Source organism: Cebidichthys violaceus, unplaced genomic scaffold (genome assembly GCF_023349555.1).
Source record: "Cebidichthys violaceus isolate CVI_PGR_0920_01 unplaced genomic scaffold, fCebVio1.0.p SCAF_13, whole genome shotgun sequence".
Taxonomy (NCBI): domain Eukaryota; kingdom Metazoa; phylum Chordata; class Actinopteri; order Perciformes; family Stichaeidae; genus Cebidichthys; species Cebidichthys violaceus.
This window is the reverse complement of record NW_027176296.1, coordinates 1,504,391-1,522,739: the sequence shown is the minus strand read 5'-3', so window position 1 is coordinate 1,522,739 and position 18,349 is coordinate 1,504,391. Positions and strand designations below refer to the sequence as shown.

Genomic DNA, 18,349 nt, shown 5'->3' with positions numbered 1-18,349 from the left:
GGTTAATTGTATATTATTTGGAAATGAAATATGTTTGTGCCATGTAAATGCCAAATCAGGGCTGATCATGTAATCGGAAAGCTACAGGATGAATCCTTGTTGCTTTTGTCATATAAATCTGTTTCAGTCCTGGAGGAAAAAATGCAATAAGTACAAGATAAGAGGCAGGATAAAGGAGGAATGTAAAGCCTCAAATGAGACAAATGAGGCTTGCCATCCTGAGTGAAGCAGCAGGAAAGGAGAAATAAGTGAGAGGTGAGATGAGTGTGAAAGAAAAAGAGGATGAGGGAGGGAGTTTGGCTGAGCGTGAGAATGACTGAAAATGGATAAACAGAGGGTGGGAGGGGAAGACGGTAAGACAGAACAAGAGAGGTGGTGGAAGTGAGTGAGAGATGGGCAGGGAGGTATAAAGAGAGGGAGGGAGTGATATAAGAGAGGCAGCCACAGAGGGAGAGGTGACAGAGTAGATTATCCTCCTCTCCTCGCCTCCTCTCTGCCAGCCTCATCATGTTCATGCTGCAGATGTTGACTGTTATCTCTCTGACTGTTATTCTCCTGGTATCTGTGGAAGGTAGGACACAACCATACTTACTATCTGTGTGTGTGTGTGTGTGTGTGTGTGTGCATGTGTGTGTGTGCATGTGCATGTGTGTGTGTGTGTGTGTGTGTGTGTGTGTGTGTGTGTGTGTGTTGCATGGCTTGCATGCACCCTGCAGGTGGACAATGTGGCAAAGAGAGCGATGGCGAAGACAGAAAAGGAGAGAAGAGGAAAAGGGGTACAGCAGCAGCAGAGAGGAAGGCACGGATGTAAACAGAGGGACAGAACGCGGGAGGACGAGCATCTGAAATCACACATCACTCAACACAGAGAGAAAGAAACAGTCTCAGGGCTCAGTCTGTGTGATGGTGTCGTCTTGTCTGTTTGTTTGTTTTAAATGTTGTGAAAGCACTGGAAGTGCAGTGATGTTCCCAAAGGATGGATTTGAAAATCCTCTATGGCACAGCAAAGCAGCCCTGTCCTATTTTACAGCTCTTAATGCTCCTGCTGTTTCCATCACACTTTAATTTGTTTACACATTTGCTTTGGATGAAAAGGCATCGTGGCACACCCTCCACACAAACACACACTCCTCCTCTCTTTCTCTCACTTTCTCTGTCTGCCGTGGTCGTATGTTTCGCAGCACAATGGGATGCCATTGTAATTCCTCTGACATTCTTGTGTGTATATGTGAGTGTCCATGAGTGTGTGTCTATATGGAACTAGAGTCATGAGCACATTCTGCAAAACAGATAACATTTGGCTGTATATGAAAACTGTTTCAGTCTTTGCTAACATCAGAATATTGATTTCAATGTTTCAAAATCATGATTCTGTGCAGTAAATACTAATGTAAGATGTTTCCATAGCTAACGTTAATGTTATTTGTGATAATGTGCCATAATGCATACTGTTTGAAACTTTTGTGGCTGTCATGTTCAGTCTCCTGTCCTCACTTGAGACAAATGTTTTCACTGTAAGATGACTTGGTAGAATAAAACCAAAGGTTTGAAATAAAAGAAGCCAACACAGTTAATTGAGCTTGACACGAGGGAACATTAGTATAATACTGTCAATTTGCTTTTGTTTGACACCCCTCCTCTAATGTTTCCATGCTCTTCTTTCTCTTTGTCTGTTTCTTTGTTCCCTAGGTAAAGGCGTGCAGATGCAAAGAGATGTCCAGTGCTGCATGTTATACTCCCAGGGCAAGGTGCGTACCAAAGATGTGTTGCGGTTTGAGGTGCAGACGGAGGGGCCAGACTGCAGTATACAAGCCATCATGCAAGTATTTCAACTATCCACTCCTGGAGCTAAAGAGCACACAGCAATCTGCAGGCATGGAAAATATGCCTCTCATTAGAGGAGGGCAGAGCCGGGCTGAGAGGCATTGTCATCTTTCCAGGTCATGTTGTTATGGCAGGGCTCGGAGCTGCATTTGCCAGGGAAGTAAGAAAGGAAATATGTGGGAATAACAAGCCATCTGAAAATACCTTCCGAGCCAGCTGAGCCCTGCCGCAGCCATTCAGTCAGAACAGCAGGGTTTAGTTAAGTAAACCATTCAGCATTGTGATACCTATTGTTTCCAGCGGGTCAGAGAAATCTGATGTAGCCAGGGAATGAGGAGCTTGCTTTTTTATGTGGTCCAGTTAACAAAAACATAGAATTCTTACACAGTGGTTTCTTTTGGTCCTTTCTATTTAAGTGGTTCTCCAACCTCTTTTCTTTAACTTTGCCCACTTTTGATCACAGTTTGACTTGTTTCTACCAGAGAAAGAAAACATTATTTGACTCTATTTCCAGCCACCCTACAGCGTCTCCTCTTTGCGATTCCTTTGGGCTCAAATTTTCAGAGGCTTTGCTACACCTGACATCTTTCTAGTCCTCCACATTATTGCTTATTTTTTTGTTGTCAATCTTGTGCCTCCAATCTTGTGATTGAAATATGGGGTTTGTGCAGAATCGTGTCCTGCCATCCTGTGTCGTGTAATAAGTATTGTGTTCTTTTTATAGTCTTTACACAAAGAAGGCGGTGAAGTGTGCAGACCCCAGAGACCGGAAGGTGAAGAGGTTGCTGAGAAAGCTCCTGCAGAGACAGAGGACCAAGGACCACCGAACCATGTGGCTCCTTCCTCATGACAACCTGCCTGTCATGTCAGAGGTACATGACACAACCACCAGAAATATGCTATACTGTATGGTGAACGTAATCAAATAAAATGTAAATTAAGCAAATTGATTCAGTCAAAAGTGAACAGTGTGATCTATGATGGTTGATTTGAAATATTAAGAGAGATTTTCATGTTATTTTCATGTTACCTGAAAGATTTATAGATTTCCTTCTTTTGTGATTACCAGGACAAGAAAAATAACTGGGCGGTTCTCAATGTGGAGTGATGGAGCGCCTCAGATGGAGGAAAACGCATAGTCATAAGTATGTTTTTTTCAATGCAGGAGGTATAATGTGTGAAGGTACCTCATCCAGGGACTGTAATGTCTCATCCAGTGTTTTTTGCATACTTTTCTACAGGCCAAGTAAACTTTCAGCAGCTCGTCATTTTACAAGGCACAGCTTGCTGACTCTCCAGTCGTCTCGTGTCTCCCTCTATCTACACTATCTGTCTCCCTGGGACCAGACCTGGGCTGCAATACATTTAAATGGCTTTAGATATTTAAACATGAACTGTGCTTGAAATATTCTCAAACACGTGGCTGGATCAGTCTCAAAAGAGATGTATTTACTTGTAAGATAAGTTGAATTGATTTTTTTGTTTTTATGGCTCATACTGTTATTTGCCAGAGTTTGCCTGGAAAAGTCTCCCTCTGCAACATTACTTCTCGTGAGTGATGTGAAAAAGGTGTAATTAAGCAAATGATAAACAAGCAGTGATTTTATTGTATATGATATAAGATACTCTATGCTTATTTGTGACTTGTATACCTTCAGTATTGTGTTTATAACACTGCACACACTGTTAGACAGGTGAAATCAAAGTGGGATCAGAGAGAAGATTTCACCTGGATACAACTTCCTGTGTCACACAAAGAGCAAATGTTCCTGATATTTTGTCCACTCTATGTATCGACTGTTGAAAACCCATAAAACCCCAGTCAATCTTTTTAAATAAGGCCCTCAGGCATCTATCAGAGATTTAAATCTCTTAGCATTTGCAGTTTACGTTTGTCCTTTCCACCAATAGTCCGTCACTAAACTATGCCAAAGTATTCATGATTCAATTCACCACATGGCAAGGCTGTTAAAACTTAGAGGGCTCAATTGTGTGTGCAGCACACAAGTATTGTATTGTAGAAGAATGCACTGTATGTTATCTCAAGTGAACTATTTTATAAATTAATCTGAAATAATAACTGCAGCTGCCTCACTGTCTTTTTTTTGTCTGTGTGTCTGCCTGTCCAAATGCAGGTGAAGTAGATAGATAGATAGATAGATAGATAGATAGATAGATAGATAGATAGATAGATAGATAGATAGATAGATAGATAGATAGATAGTTGAAGATATAAATAAACTTACAGGCAGTCATAGCAGGTAGGTACTGGCAGCTCAAAAGCAAAGAAACATATAGCAAAATTACATCAATCTGAAAACTGACTGGGTTGATGAGGAAATGAAGTGCAGGTGATGAGATGTGGTGATTGCTGAGCAGATGGGAGTTGCAGGATGTGGAATAAAATGAGAGAATTCTTTCCGATAGTTGGGTTTATCCATTCTTAACTGTGCTTTTGAGTTTAGTGCTAATTAGCAAATGTTAGCATGCTAAAACACATGCTAAAAACTAAACGAATGAGCATGGTAAACATTGTACATTTTGTATATGTAAAATGTCATGTATATTTATATTATGTTTACATTGTTACTGTAAGCATTTTTAGCATGCTGACGTTATAGCACTTAGTCCAAAGCACCGCTGGTTAGCCTCACAGAGCTGCTAGCATGGCTACAGCCTTGTTAGGAACCAACAAGTTAGAAAAAGCGGGTTTAATACCTTGTTTACTTTAAGTAAATACATGAAAGTGTTATCTATGTGAATGCTTTCGTTACATTCATTCATCAGTGAGTGAAATTTGGGTCCATTTTGTAATGCACTACAATGACAGCAGAAAGTTTTGACATTTAATTATTGTACATTATTATTACAAACGTTTTTCTCATATTCAATTTGGCCCATCTGTGTCTCTAAGCAGAACAGCTTCTGGACAGGAGAATATCCTCCACCAGGGGTAGCCACAAACACAATAATGAGAATCACAGTTAAATTCCTGAGCCATTTATTTGTCACATTTTATCATAAGCTGTCCATCAAAATGTTGAGATTTTCACTGAAATAACATTGAGCTTCAAAACTAAAGTCAAACCTCTTAATGAACATAAAAGTGACAAAGTCAGAAGAGTTTTAAATGGTAAATAACGTCCATAATAATTCACTACACTTTCCTCTAAAACAATCAACACCAAAAAGCAAAAAGCAACTGTACATTCAATTTCTCAAGGCATTCACAAACTTTCTTCACAGTACCTTTTCACAAAACAATACAAATAAATCAATCTTTAGCTTGCAATAAGTTATTCCAGTCAAAATACAACTAAATTAAATGTTGATAGTATTATAAAGCAGAAAAACACAGACCCGAGGGTGCAATGGTGTACTGATGTTAAGCACATTGTTGTAACCACAACAACAAAAACCATTGTTTTTTTTGACCAATGGTCTTGAAACTTGAAACTGCATTTGTTTATACTGTATAACTGAGTAATTAAAAAAAATCCAATGTAAGATAAATCAAACATTAAAATAGAAAAAAAATAGAACTTTCACCTAGGAAAAAGAAAAAAGGACAACTAATAGGAGATAAAAAAGAGAGTATAACTACAGGTGTTTAAATTACTGTGTAGCAGTACAGTCCTTTACCCATAAATTAAAAAGCAATAGCACCAAAGAAATACAGGAAATACACACCAATACAGTATTTATAAGAAAGCACAGAGTGAAAAACATTCTAACAAGTCACTTTAAATATATCAACTTCAAAATAAAAAGTAAATCAAAGATTCGCCTTCACATCATCTCCAATGTTTAACAGTCAAGTATATTCAAAATTGTACAGTTAAATTGCGCAAGCAAACTTAAATAACAAATCAAAACATGTCTGAGACTGATGTATTAACATCCTGTTGATATGCTTCATTTAGTGTTTCTGTGTGTAGCATGGTAGAAGCTCCATATATACGTCCTATAGAGGTAGTCGTAATGAGAATGACAAACAATAAGTGTTTACAAAAAAATTATATGTATTAAGTGTTAAATCATGCAACAGAAATTATGCAGATTGAAATATTCACAAGAGTCGAAAATCAGCTGGTGTACTTTTTTTATGAACGGTGGTATTTCTCTTTAATAATACTGTGAATTCTAACACTGATGCTGGTAAGGAGTTTAAGCTGCTTTGACTGTATAGATGATAAATTATATAAATCTTTGAAAACACGATGAAGCTGAAAACTTTTTTTAAATGACTCTGAACTCTCTTTGTCATATTGAGCTTTCCAGACATTGAATTAAAACAGAAAACAGCAAAATGCTGTTAAATAACTGGCACTCGAGGCAAAAAATTGGATTGGATATGTAACTGTTCCTGACAGCATGTGTACTTTTTTCCTGTCTTGTTTCGCCGTGAATTTTTTTATGTTTTTGAAGGAAAAATGTACGTTTGCGTCTGTAACTGCAAAAATGATCTTCGAACCCCAAGCGCTGGCTGAGTTGACCATTAACTATCATTGCAAGACAACCTTCTAGCTAAATGCTTTTGGTACATGAAGCCCTAAAGGGTGTAGCTCTTGTCTTCACATTGTGGTCTCACTGTTGCGGTGGTTGAGTGAATCATTCTCCTGACAGATAAGCTGGTAGGGCTTCTCATTCTCCTCGATGACAGAGTTGCGCACCTCGGCATTCTGACTCTGCAGCTCTCCACGGGAAAGGTGCTCCACGATTCCTGCCCCAAGGGAGTCACCCAGCACATTGGTGGTGGTCCGCAAGCGGTCCCTGGGGAGAAAGAGAGAATCAGATAAGAGACAGGAGAAAGTAATATACAGCAGAGGCATACAGACAAAGAAAATACTTGTGTTTATCTCCTATAAAAGCACTCACAGCTGAAAATGTATGCATGTGCCTCTAAACACAGACTTTCTAATCTGTCACTCTGCATTATGCATCAATAACCTTTGTAGTGGTGGGACCTCTGAAGCTTCACAATGACATTTAGGCTGGCAGACCTACAGAACTGTACACAGACCAATCCCCATCAAGCTGACATTTAGAGGGAACTCACAAGAACCAATCCACAGCGATGATCAGTGTTATGTCCTCCGTGGGCAGTCCCACCGATGTCAATACGATCACCATGGTAACCAGGCCAGCCTGAGGGATGCCTGCTGCTCCGATGCTGGCAGCAGTTGCTGTGATACTGAGTGGGCGGAGGGAGGGATGGAGAGGAGAGCGAAGACATTTAATAAAAGGGAAACAAACAAACAGCACATGTGCTGGTGGTGGATGGTGGGAGTAGTAGAGTGAGAAAAGCACCAGGAGTTATACAATTATGTAAATTTTCTACGAGCCTGTCACACAATTCTATTTTCTATAAACTGTAGAAAGTTGTGCACGTGTTGTCAAAGAGGATGATATTATAAAGGTAATTTTAGTATGATATGACGACTATATGTAAGGGGAAAGGTAGTATATCCTCAAACGTACACACTAGAATACTCACTGCTCACTACTTACTGAAAAGGCTGACCAGGTGAATCATGGTGTAAATAAACCATTATCACATGTTGATCCTCTTTTGGAGTAAGTTATAAAGCTGAAGCATGTAATTCATGTGGAGGAATGTTTCTGTACACAAACTGTGCAGTAAGAGAAAACTGAGAAAGGTGTTGCTAAAAATGATTAAGAGTGACAGCGTGCATTAATAAAACAAAGCAAATAGATCTATAAAATTATACAAAGAAAAGAGAGAGACAAAACACAATTCACCTGCAGTATACCACTAGAAGGCCTTAAAATATTATTCCACCAATTCAGCATTGCACATCTATCACTCAAACTGACAATTGAAAGTTAAAAAATCCATGCAGCCCAACTAAGGATTTATATTTTTTTGTTCCAAGCATTTTTCTTCCTTGTCATAAACCACTGAACTGTATAAAATATGGAGGTATATGAAGAGCTCAAAGTGGGTGGCTCCAGCTATTGCCATCAGCAACACAGCCTATCTCTAAAAATGGGCCAAGAGGTGGATAGTCGGTGGAGCTGAGGTGACGCAGCTGAGGAGACAGCTAGCAGCGAACGACCTGAGACAGCACCAATATGTCACTTAAAGAGGCCACACCCTCAATTACAGGTGGGTTTTATAAAAATTCAACCCCCATACAGTTGTCATGAACAGGGATATTAGCTATAGAGACCAAAACTTTTTTTTTACCAAGTTATTTACCAAGTGCGGCATTTTAACAAGGGGTCTATGGGTGTTGACTTGCTTTTGGAGCCAGCCTCTAGTGGCCATTTGATGAACTGCAGTTTGTGGCACTTCGGCGTTGGCTTCATTTATCAGCACCGGTGGTTGCTGCTTGGTCAAAACATGGTACCTTAAAAACCCACAATGCAACTCGACTGCTGACAGTCACTTATGCTAGAGGTAGAGCTGGCCAAAATATGAAAAAATTATTCTTTTCTACTGATACTTTTGCGAGTTCGATATACATATCGGGTCTACATTGGAATGTACTGCTTCCAGTAGAATCTACCTGATTTTGTACAGCTGCACATGTGAGTCACCATGAAACAATAGATTTTGTATTTCTCTCATCTAAGGCAATAAGATGTTGGAATAAAAAGGATGACATTTTGGGCTCCATGCCTCCAACATCCACAGTATTTTATTTATGGTGTAAACCAAAACTAACAAAACTGAAGTAGAGTTACCTGATGGTCAAAATCTGACCAAAGTTTAGGTCCATGTCATTGACTTGGGCAATAAAGATGGCTGCCACAGCCTCGTAGAGGGCTGTGCCATCCATGTTGATGGTGGCACCCACAGGGAGGATGAAACGTGTCACTCGTTTATCCACACGGTTGTTCTCCTCCAGACAGCGGAAAGTGATGGGCAGGGTAGCAGAGCTGAATATGCAGGGAGAGAGAATTTTGGACTCAGTCAGGCTTAGAAAACATTATAATATAATACACAGTATTACCAATGAATTTCTATCTATTCGTGGCAATGTTACTAATATTTCGGTCCTGTTACACTATAGTTTATAAGATATGTTTAATTTTTTTTGGTGGCCATTATTTTAGGTGGCTAAAATACATTTTGCTGCTGCCCCTGTTCACAGCAGTACAATGCTTTGCTCCTGAGCGGGTACTCATATGTGCTTCTCCAAACTGAGGGCATATCGACTGCCATCTACTGTAGGTAATACACGACAATGGATAAGTACCTCATACAACCCCACTTCAAAATACCCGAACTATCCCTTTAAGGTCATGGACACCAGTATCTGAGCAGGACAGAGGATGACATTCACCTAGATGAGGTTCCCAGAGCAGTGATGAGCGCCTGCAGAAGACCACCGATGAAGGTGTAGGGATTCTTCCTGGTCACCAGGAAGTAGAGCAGTGGCAGGACAAAGAGGCCGTGGATTAGGAGACCCACAATGACCGACACAGTGTACATCCCCAGCTGACCGCCCACCTCTGCCAGATTCTTCATCTCTACAATCTTGCCCGCAATCAGAAACAGGATGCCGACTGGAGCATACCTGAGTGGTGAGATGATTTTGTTAAGAGGAAGATAGAGAGACAGACACACATGTTAAGCCAATAAAGTGTATTTCTGCAACCAATTAGGCCTTCAGAATAAGAGCAATACAACTGCTAATATAAAAAGCTAAAGCTAAAGCTAATATTATACTTCACTAATTGTATTAGGTATTTTTGGAAGCTGTGGGATCTCCTCTAGAGATTAAAATAAAAATAAGAGTGAATTATGTTTAAAAATGATTGACCCACCAGCAAGCCAGCAGGCTTTTAAGAAGGTAATTTGGTCTTGTCATGTCAAACTTTAATCAATATAGCACATTTTATAATCAGAGAATCACAATGAAAAACAATGAAGTTAAACTACATAAAACACTTGTGTGTCTTTACTGACCAGATGATGATGGACACCAGCCTCATGATGGCTTCATTGAGGCAGTCAAAGAAGTCCCTGAGGGCCTGGCCCTGCTGCTTCATGTTGCCAAGGACCAGACCGAAGCACATGGAGAAAACCACCAAACCTAGAGCGTTCACTCCATTAGAGGACCCGGACACAGGGACAGTCTCCTCCACTGTCTCCTGTAATAGAAAATATGTGTAAGGAAACAAACATTATATGAATTCCTGCTATGGTGATTGACATAAATTGTAAGGCGTAGAAAAAAAGAGAAGGCAATCCCTCATTGGATCACCAGACAATATTTTCTCACTTAGAACTGTGTCTCATTTCCCCCAGAGAAGAAGTCTTCCACCATCACCCACCTGTATGGTGTGCAGCACTCTGCTGAGGTTCACACTCAGGTCAGACTCTGTTACGTTGAGAGAGTCAGTGAGGTTCAGGGTCACTGTCACGTTCCTTGTGTGCACAGTCTTCTTGTACACAGTTTTATACTGCAAGAGAGAGCATGGGAATTAAACATCTTAATTATGTTTGGGTGTTTTAAGTTTGTGACAGTGGACTATGAGGAAAAAAATGTGATCTCACAGACAATCTTTGTGAGATTATCTGTGGTTGAGATGGATGATGGGAGTTGTGTTGTAATATAAATGAAAATGCATGTGTTTACTGATTTTAAATAAAATGTGTTGAATGGAATACTATTTCTTTTATATGACTGATGGGAAAAAACAGCCTCACCTGCTTGAAACAAGCCTCTACCAGATTGGGAGGAAACATGTTCCTGAGATAAAAAAAAAAAAAGATTAATTATTTTTCTTGTGCCCATGTTTCTATAAAACACCACATGCGTCGCAGCAGGTTGTACATTTTGTAATGCTACAACATGTTAATAAATAACCATGGGATAATCTTGGGTAAATTCTCACTGTTCCAACTATTCTTTTGATGATCTCATAACTATATAAAGCCTTTGAAAGGATAGTTATTAATTTTCTTGCCAAAAGTCAGATGAGAAGATTGATACAAATCTCACACCTGTTCATTAGATATGAAGCAGCCATTTAGCTTAGCTTAGCATACAGACTGGAAACAGGGGGAAACAGCTAGCTTGTCTCTGTCCAAAGGTAAAACCTTCCAGCATCTGCAAAGCTCACTACTCATCATGTAGACCTTGTGTCTTTCAATCTATACCAGAGTTATGTGCCAGACTATCCCTAGGCTGCTGCTAAGCTAAGCTAACTGGCTCCTGGCTATATTGTCATATTAAGTGTAAGAGTGTAAATAGATACTGAATTGTAAGTCGCTTTGGATAAAAAGCGTCTGATAAATGACCGTAATGTAATGTAATGTGCACCTTCATAAGTAAGTCAAGTAAAATCTCTAAACTGTTACCTGATGAGATCCAGGAAAGCATCAGCAGCTTGAACTGGCTCTATGTTCCCACTGTTGACTACAGGACTGTCCCTGCTGCCTTTCCCCGGTTGGATGATTATCACGATAACAATGCCGATGAAAACCGCAATCAGGGTTGTCACCATGTAGTAGACCACTGCACGCATTCCCATCTTACCTGACGCCTTGCTGTCCAAGGAGGAAATACCTGAGACAGAGTTAATCCATTTGAATTGAGTTTGCTGCAAGAGTTTGTCACCTATATGTTTGTGCTCATTAAAAGCTAACCTGTGACCAGACTGGAGACGATGAGAGGCAGCACCAGCATCTGTAACATTCTCATTAGAAGCTCCCCTGGAAAGGCAAAGTACTTGATCTCTCTCAGGGACAGATTGTGGGGGCGTAGAGCAAAGCCCAGCATTACACCTGAAAAGATTTACACGTACACACAAAAGCACAAATGTACAAAACGTCAGACTATGTCAAGTGACTGCAGAGAAATTAATTAAACCTCCACTTGTTTTCCCTCTTTACTCACCCAGAGCCACGGCGGCAATAGTGAATAGAACAAAAAGGTTCCTCTTGAGGAAACCTTTGACGCCTTCCCGACTGACGGAGCTCATCCTCTCCTTCAAGCTGCTGGCTCTCCTCTCCATGGCCCTGCGTAGACGTCTCCTCAAGTCTTTTCTCTCTGGAATTGGGGGTCTCTCCGCGTCCTCGTTTAGAAAAAGACTAGCACTGGTGGGGGGCTTCTCGCTCATAATCAGCTCCAGCACCTGGTCCAGGAGGCAGGTCTCGTGGGAAACTGGGCAGGGAGCAGACAACATAGGGAGAAATAATCTGTCACATATTGAGTTTTTCTCATGTGCGGTTTTTGGCAGGGTAGAATATGGATGGATATGAAGAATTTAAACACATTGATATTGATATCCAACAGGCAGAAAGCATCCGCTCCCAAACCAAAAACAGATGATGGAACATTGAGTGTAAACAGGAGGGAGAGTCACATCAAATGGACCAGGGCTGCTGTGTTTTAAAGATATAATCATTTTTTAAGATTGCAAATCAAAACCAAGCCAAGCTGTGACACAATAATCAGAGTCACAGTGAAGCTGATTGTGTAAAATATGTTACACTGTGGGTCACTTACTATGTGGTGAGAGATACATGCTGGCTGGGACATAGTGGACTTAGTTACCAATCACTACAGCGTGTAGCTGGTATTGTTTTCACCTTGTTAGTCTGTGTGTGTGTGTGTGTGTGTGTGTGTGTGTGTGTGTGTGTGTGTGTGTGTGTGTGTGTGTGTGTGTGTGTGTGTGTGTCTTCATGGCAAACTGTGGTCCTGGAGACACCTGTTGTAGCAGGAACTACTGCAGAAGTGGTTTTGAATACTTTGCCAGGTGTTTGTATGTCTGTCTGTTGACAGATTTTGACACTGCGATAACTCTACAGGTGTGTAGTTGAGATCACAGATAGGTGCGGTCGGGAGTAGGAGTTGTTAAGTTGCCATTGGCCCCCAAATTATGTTATATTAAATTATAAAATTATAAATGCCTGGTGTGATCCCATCCCAAGATGTTGTATATGTAGTTGTATATTAAATATATTTGGGATTTGGACTGTTCATTGGACAAGCAAGCAATGTGAAGACATCAACTTGGACCCAAAGCAATTGTGATGGGTATTTTTCACAACTATAGGACATTTTATAGACTCAATTGTTTATTGATTAACAAAAAAAATAAATCAATAAAGAAAATAGTTAACTGCAGCTCTGAAATCCCCTGAATCGATATGTAATAGTCCGTAATAGACTGAGCCGTTACTCAGAAATGTTATCAGTAACAAGATAAACATCCCATTTCTCCATTCTGCTTTCTACTGTTATGAAACGTATATAAATAAAGTACTTGATAAATGAATACCTAAGTATCACAAGTAAAAGCATTGTTCATAAAGTCAAAGTTTACAATACTTATGGCAATTTTGTCTCAGTTGTTAAGATTATGAATAAACACAATGAAAAATTAATACTTAGAAGAGTATATCAAACGGAACATGAGAGAGAGAGAGAGAGAGAGAGAGAGAGAGAGATGTGTCCTCTTGTTGGTCCTCTCCAACCGACAAAGCTCATTTAAACAGAGAACATGTTAACCCTTAAATTGCACTGTTTGACCTTGAATACAAGCAAGCTACAAGTCTGCTTCCTTAATTACGTATTAAAAACTGTATTAACTAAAAGTAAATATTGTCTGTCTTTCTGGATCTTAATCTTTTTAAATATGTTGAAATATATAAGAGCTGTACCAACACTGTGAAAGTTGAAAACATTGAGCTTCTGTAGTCTTACCGTGTTTCCCTCTGCTGACCGACACAAAGCCGTCTGTACGCTGCACGTGGCCGTTGGTCTCAATTCTCCTTATCTATCTAGGTTATCTATGTTTTCTCTGAATCACACTTTGCAAACAGCCCTGCACTTAAAGAACAATGCAGTTTACAGTCAGCCTCTTCATTTGCTTGTCCTTTACAATATAATCACTCTGACGTCTAACACCATTACATTTTCATTTTTTCCCAGTGGGATCTCTAAAGTTTTCATCTATTCTGTTTGCATAATTCTTCTGTCTATTGATTTTCTTTTGTCCATTGTTCTTATAGGTTGTGGGATGACCCTGTGTGTGTGTGTGTGTGTGTGTGTGTGTGGAGGAAACATCTGATCAAATCTAAAATGCAGCCATAGTGTTTTAAAACAAGTCTGAAGGACTCAACAGAGTGCTGATGATTATATTTCACCATATCTGAGTGTTGAATGGATGAGGCTGGATGAAATGGCGCATTAATTAAATCATAAGCTTCTCCATTAACCGTTTCTAGAGCTCTAAATTAGCATAGAAATGGTCTAACACCACTTATGACAACGAAATATAATGTCATGCTCTTTTCTGTGCATGTCTAGTGTGAGCCCAGTAAAGAAGACGATGAAGGAACAATGAAGCCTTAGTGAAGGAATTAACTGTGAAAAACATCAGCTGCTTAACATAAAGACAGAAAACCGCCATGCTTAAACGAATTTGATACACTAATGTAAATACAGCAACAGCCTTCTTTTGCATACTCCAACAATCCCTGTTTCTGATCATTTTTCATTGGACAATATGATGAGATGAGTTTATCATTTTAATCATACTAGCGACTAAACGCAGACTTGAAATCAGTACACAGATTTGTAAATACATAAATATAGTATTGAATATTCCAGTGTTAAGGCACCGACCATGAACCGCCACAAGGCCAACAACTGTGAGCTGCGTGTAATTTTGAAATGTTTAATTTCTTTGCCAAATGAACAGAAACACTGCCAGAATTTCTTATTTTAAAAGACATAGTCTTATATCATTCACAGCCTGAGTAATCAACTGCAGTCTAGTCCCTGTATTATACTGTTTTGTTATATTTGTCGCTGTGTTTCATTTGAGCAGCTGTGTTTCCAGAGCAGCAACCTAACTTCCAGTCTAAAGCCACCAACTCTGGCTCAAACTGCTCCGTCCTGGCCAGGCTGCAGGCAACGCACTGCTTCTGTCTGACAACCCAAACATCCAGCAATAAATGAGGACAGATCAGTGATGAACATTTAAACATTAAGCTAACAGCAAGCAAATGATGGTCTATATCAGTAATGGAAAGAATCAGTTAACCTGTGACGGTTATACAGATTACAACAACATATCTTACTAAATCTACAACCACTACAGTACTAAACACTAGCAAACATTTAATTAAAGTTGAACTCAATGGCATCAGGATTGTTGGGAGACAGAGCACATTTCACACCTCAACAGAAAGCCACTTCAGACTGCCATGTTAAAACATACTAGGACACAGGGACCTTATCTCAAGCTGTAATATACACGTTCAAATATTGTTTTACAGTCTATCCTCATTTTATTTATCTGCGCTGCTGCATCACAATAATGAAACTCTCAGAAATATCTCAGACATAACTTATAATTTCGTTTATTTTGTGTACAAAGCTTGTTCTCACTGATTTCATAAAACAAGAACGGTTCCTTCAATATGAGAGCAGGTACACCTTATATGCTGTCATAAATGTACACCTTATAGTACATAAATGTACTACAATCTCAAAAAATGGAGAAAAAAGTTGCAATTTTTCTGTCCTGCTCATATCCAGTATCCTCCAAATAAATACACAAACTATAGACGTACAAGAAGCTTCTAAGCTTTGCAAAGTACAGTGAACTGCTCGCTGGTTACTCACCACTCATGGTGTCGAACAGTCTGATCAAAGTCAGGTAACACTGTCAACGGTAGGCAGAGAGTCAGGACGGCGTGTGAGAGTGTCCAGAGCTGAGAGGCACAATGACAGGGCGTCTCACTGCCCTGCTCTCATAAGCTGACAGACATGAAAAGGCCTCTCACATGGCCTGACCTTCTCACACACAGACACACATACGCGAGCGCACATGCACACTGAACTGCCAACCTTTTTCAGTCCACGATGTAGACAAAGTCCATTAAAAGTCAAATCCAGCCATCTAGTTTCCATCCCCTAATCCAACTCTGCACCTTCAGCAAAGTTTCTTTACACTGATGATCTACTTCCCTGAACACTTTGCACATAACCCTGTTCATGTGATAGTACAACAAGCCACGTTTTGAACAACATATTGACATTGTGATGTACACAATACAACATCCAGACCAAAATCTTTGGATTTGAAGCGACACCACTTTTACAAATGGAAATCAGTTTGCTCATGGTGAAGCGTACTCAGCTGGATAATGTCATCTGAACAGATTTTTTTAGGATTCAGTGTTTTTGGAGCTTGACCTACACTAGGGACAACAGGGAGATTTATGGTCATGCATTAAGGGGTTAAGCAACATGCAAAGGCCCTCAAGCTAAGCCAAACGCTATCCTTAGCTGTGTGTACCATAGCTGTTTGTTTGTTTGTTTTTTAAACGCAAGAAACAAACACGTAAACAAACAAAAATAAACACACTTACACACACAAGAAAATAAATAGGGAATTTACCATAGAATGTATAAAATATGGACATAGTCTCTGTGATGTCACCCATTGGTTTCTGAAGAGCCAAAGTGAAGCTCAAAGAGGGGGGCTCCAACCATCGCCATCTTGTTTTTTTGGAACCAGAAGTGACCAAATTTGGAAGAGAGGGTGGAGTTATGGAAGAGCGAGTCTCAGTAGGGGAAAGTGCGGTTAGCAGCTAACACTAACATTAACAATTGTGATATTAATTGGGATGCTAATTTTGGCTGCACACGCAGACTGCACAAGTTCCCAAATACAAATATCTCAGAGCAGAACGCCACGTTGACATTCAGATAATCAAGCCTTTCCACTAACAAGTGCTTTAAAGAAACGGACGAAAAGCTAATGGCCAACTTCTCCATGATATAATTTTAACAAGCTACCCGGGACTTCAATAAGAGAAGCGGCAACCAAAAAAACCATGCAAACACATCACTCAGGAAATTACCTTCTTAGCTGAGTGACGGTATAGACGGTATCCAATCAGACCTGAGTATGTAAATTACATTCAAATTTCACAATTGAACGCCTCACAGCTGGAGTTAAGAGGGAGAGGTGTGACCAGGGGCAAAAGTCGAGATCTCCGACACTACTGCATTTGTTTTTAACCATTCATTTTTAAATCCTCAAATCAAGTTCCCCAAATGTATGGAAGTACAATACTTAATAGATGGTACATCCCTTTAATTTATAGTTAGTTGAGCTGTTTGTTCTGTCACAACCCAGTATGCATCAAAATAACCACAATATCATGACAGATAGATGGATAGATGGATAGATAGATAGATAGATAGATCGATAGATAGATAGATAGATAGATAGATAGATGCAGGCATTAACACACTAAAACAGCTTTGCTTACAAATGCATGATTAGTTGTTTTTTTGTTTATTGTGTTCCTCTTATGAAAATGCATGAAACTTTCTGCAAAATAAAGAAAAGATAAAGTCAGATACCCTGTTTCCTGCCTTAAGTTGAGTCAAGCCGTCATGAGGAGACAGATCCTTCCGATCGTCTTCACCTGAATTTCCTCCCTGAAGACGCTGCAAAAACAGGAATTCAAACTTTAGAACCTCCGACACAACTTTCCCTCAAACCATGTCAGACTTATCTAGAAAGTGATCATTTATTAGCTATTAAAAAATGACCAGTTATACAAATTAAATCTTACACACCTCTGCCTGTCCAAGACGCTCTTCACACCAGCATGTGGATGCCTTTCTCTCTCTCCACAATGCAGCCGATAATGAACCAGTGTTGCCCACACACTGAATCTTCTCTCATCAATTTCAGTACAGTATCTCCCGTTTTACTATCAAGCGGCTTGTGCTCGTCCATGAAGCCTCCGGCGGAGAAGAGCGCCTGGGAGGTCTGCGTGGGAGGAGAGGTTAAGGATGCTTGAGGAGAGAAAAAAAAATACAGATAAACCACCTGCTGCCTGTGTGAAATAATCTTAATAAACTGCTTTCTTAATGGATTTTATATTAGATAAATGTGAGAAAAGAAACAGCCACTTTATAATAACGTGTATCAACTACACATAGATAGTATCACCCACTCTGCTTTGGGTCCTGAGGGAGCCTGTAGTATAAACACACAGTAGTACTCATTGCTCGCTCACTCACTGCTCTGAACCACTCTGGGGAATTCATGTATTTGTAACCCTTTGGCAGCCAGCCTTCCATTCTAACACCCACTCATCATGTTCACGTTCACAAATGTTGCATTCCAATGAAGCCTACCACAAACTGAAAAAAAAGCTGCACCATATTTGTGTTTTTTTTTATTAACACATATATTCAAACTGTCTATCTTGAAGAGGAGAGGAAGTGCAGGTTACAGGTAAATACCAGGAGGCTGTTGTACAAACAGAACAAACCCCTGTGGGGTAAATAAATAAACGGAAATGTGATTTCCTCGTTGGGTTTTGGGGATACTTTGAAAAGGAAGTTCTGCAGATGTCCTGAAGCATTATAAGAATGTGACATTTGGGGGGGGGGAGGGAGTTACTGAATGAAAATACATGCATAAAAGAATAATGACAGTATGCATCTTCTTGTTCCAAAGCTTCATAGCAGTTCAGATTGAACCACATCCACCACGTACATTTGTA

At 39.8% G+C, this 18,349-nt stretch overlaps 2 protein-coding genes across 2 annotated transcripts; one reads left to right on the top strand and one right to left on the bottom strand.

Annotated features, from left to right (window-relative positions):
* The first annotated feature begins 408 nt into the window (after positions 1 to 408).
* Positions 409 to 3,909, top strand: ccl44 (chemokine (C-C motif) ligand 44). The gene is made up of 5 exons (XM_068707282.1): positions 409 to 571; positions 1,690 to 1,819; positions 2,549 to 2,696; positions 2,894 to 2,969; positions 3,066 to 3,909. Exons 1-4 carry the CDS (start codon positions 508 to 510, stop codon positions 2,930 to 2,932), a joined length of 381 nt encoding a protein of 126 aa, XP_068563383.1. The 5' UTR covers positions 409 to 507; the 3' UTR covers positions 2,933 to 2,969; positions 3,066 to 3,909.
* An 899-nt stretch (positions 3,910 to 4,808) lies between these two features.
* slc1a6 (solute carrier family 1 member 6) lies at positions 4,809 to 17,835 on the bottom strand. Its single transcript, XM_068707281.1, has 12 exons — positions 17,412 to 17,835; positions 17,193 to 17,279; positions 11,700 to 11,966; positions 11,450 to 11,587; positions 11,162 to 11,369; positions 10,508 to 10,550; positions 10,132 to 10,260; positions 9,764 to 9,948; positions 9,138 to 9,371; positions 8,536 to 8,730; positions 6,884 to 7,018; positions 4,809 to 6,597 (listed from the first exon to the last, which is right to left on the bottom strand). The coding sequence occupies exons 3-12, from the start codon at positions 11,920 to 11,922 to the stop codon at positions 6,399 to 6,401; spliced, it is 1,689 nt and encodes a 562-aa protein (XP_068563382.1). The 5' UTR covers positions 11,923 to 11,966; positions 17,193 to 17,279; positions 17,412 to 17,835; the 3' UTR covers positions 4,809 to 6,398.
* Positions 17,836 to 18,349: the final 514 nt, after the last annotated feature.

Coding starts and splice junctions, on each gene's coding strand:
- ccl44 (XM_068707282.1), top strand. CDS start 508: ATGTTCATGCTGCAGATGTTGACTGTTATCTCTCTGACTGTTATTCTC. Junction 572..1,689: donor TCTCCTGGTATCTGTGGAAG/GTAGGACACAAC, acceptor TTTGTTCCCTAG/GTAAAGGCGTGCAGATGCAA. Junction 2,697..2,893: donor ACCTGCCTGTCATGTCAGAG/GTACATGACACA, acceptor TGTGATTACCAG/GACAAGAAAAATAACTGGGC.
- slc1a6 (XM_068707281.1), bottom strand. CDS start 11,922: ATGAGCGAGAAGCCCCCCACCAGTGCTAGTCTTTTTCTAAACGAGGAC. Junction 8,731..9,137: donor GCTCTGGGAACCTCATCTAG/GTGAATGTCATC, acceptor CTGCATATTCAG/CTCTGCTACCCTGCCCATCA. Junction 6,598..6,883: donor ATCGCTGTGGATTGGTTCTT/GTGAGTTCCCTC, acceptor CTTTCTCCCCAG/GGACCGCTTGCGGACCACCA.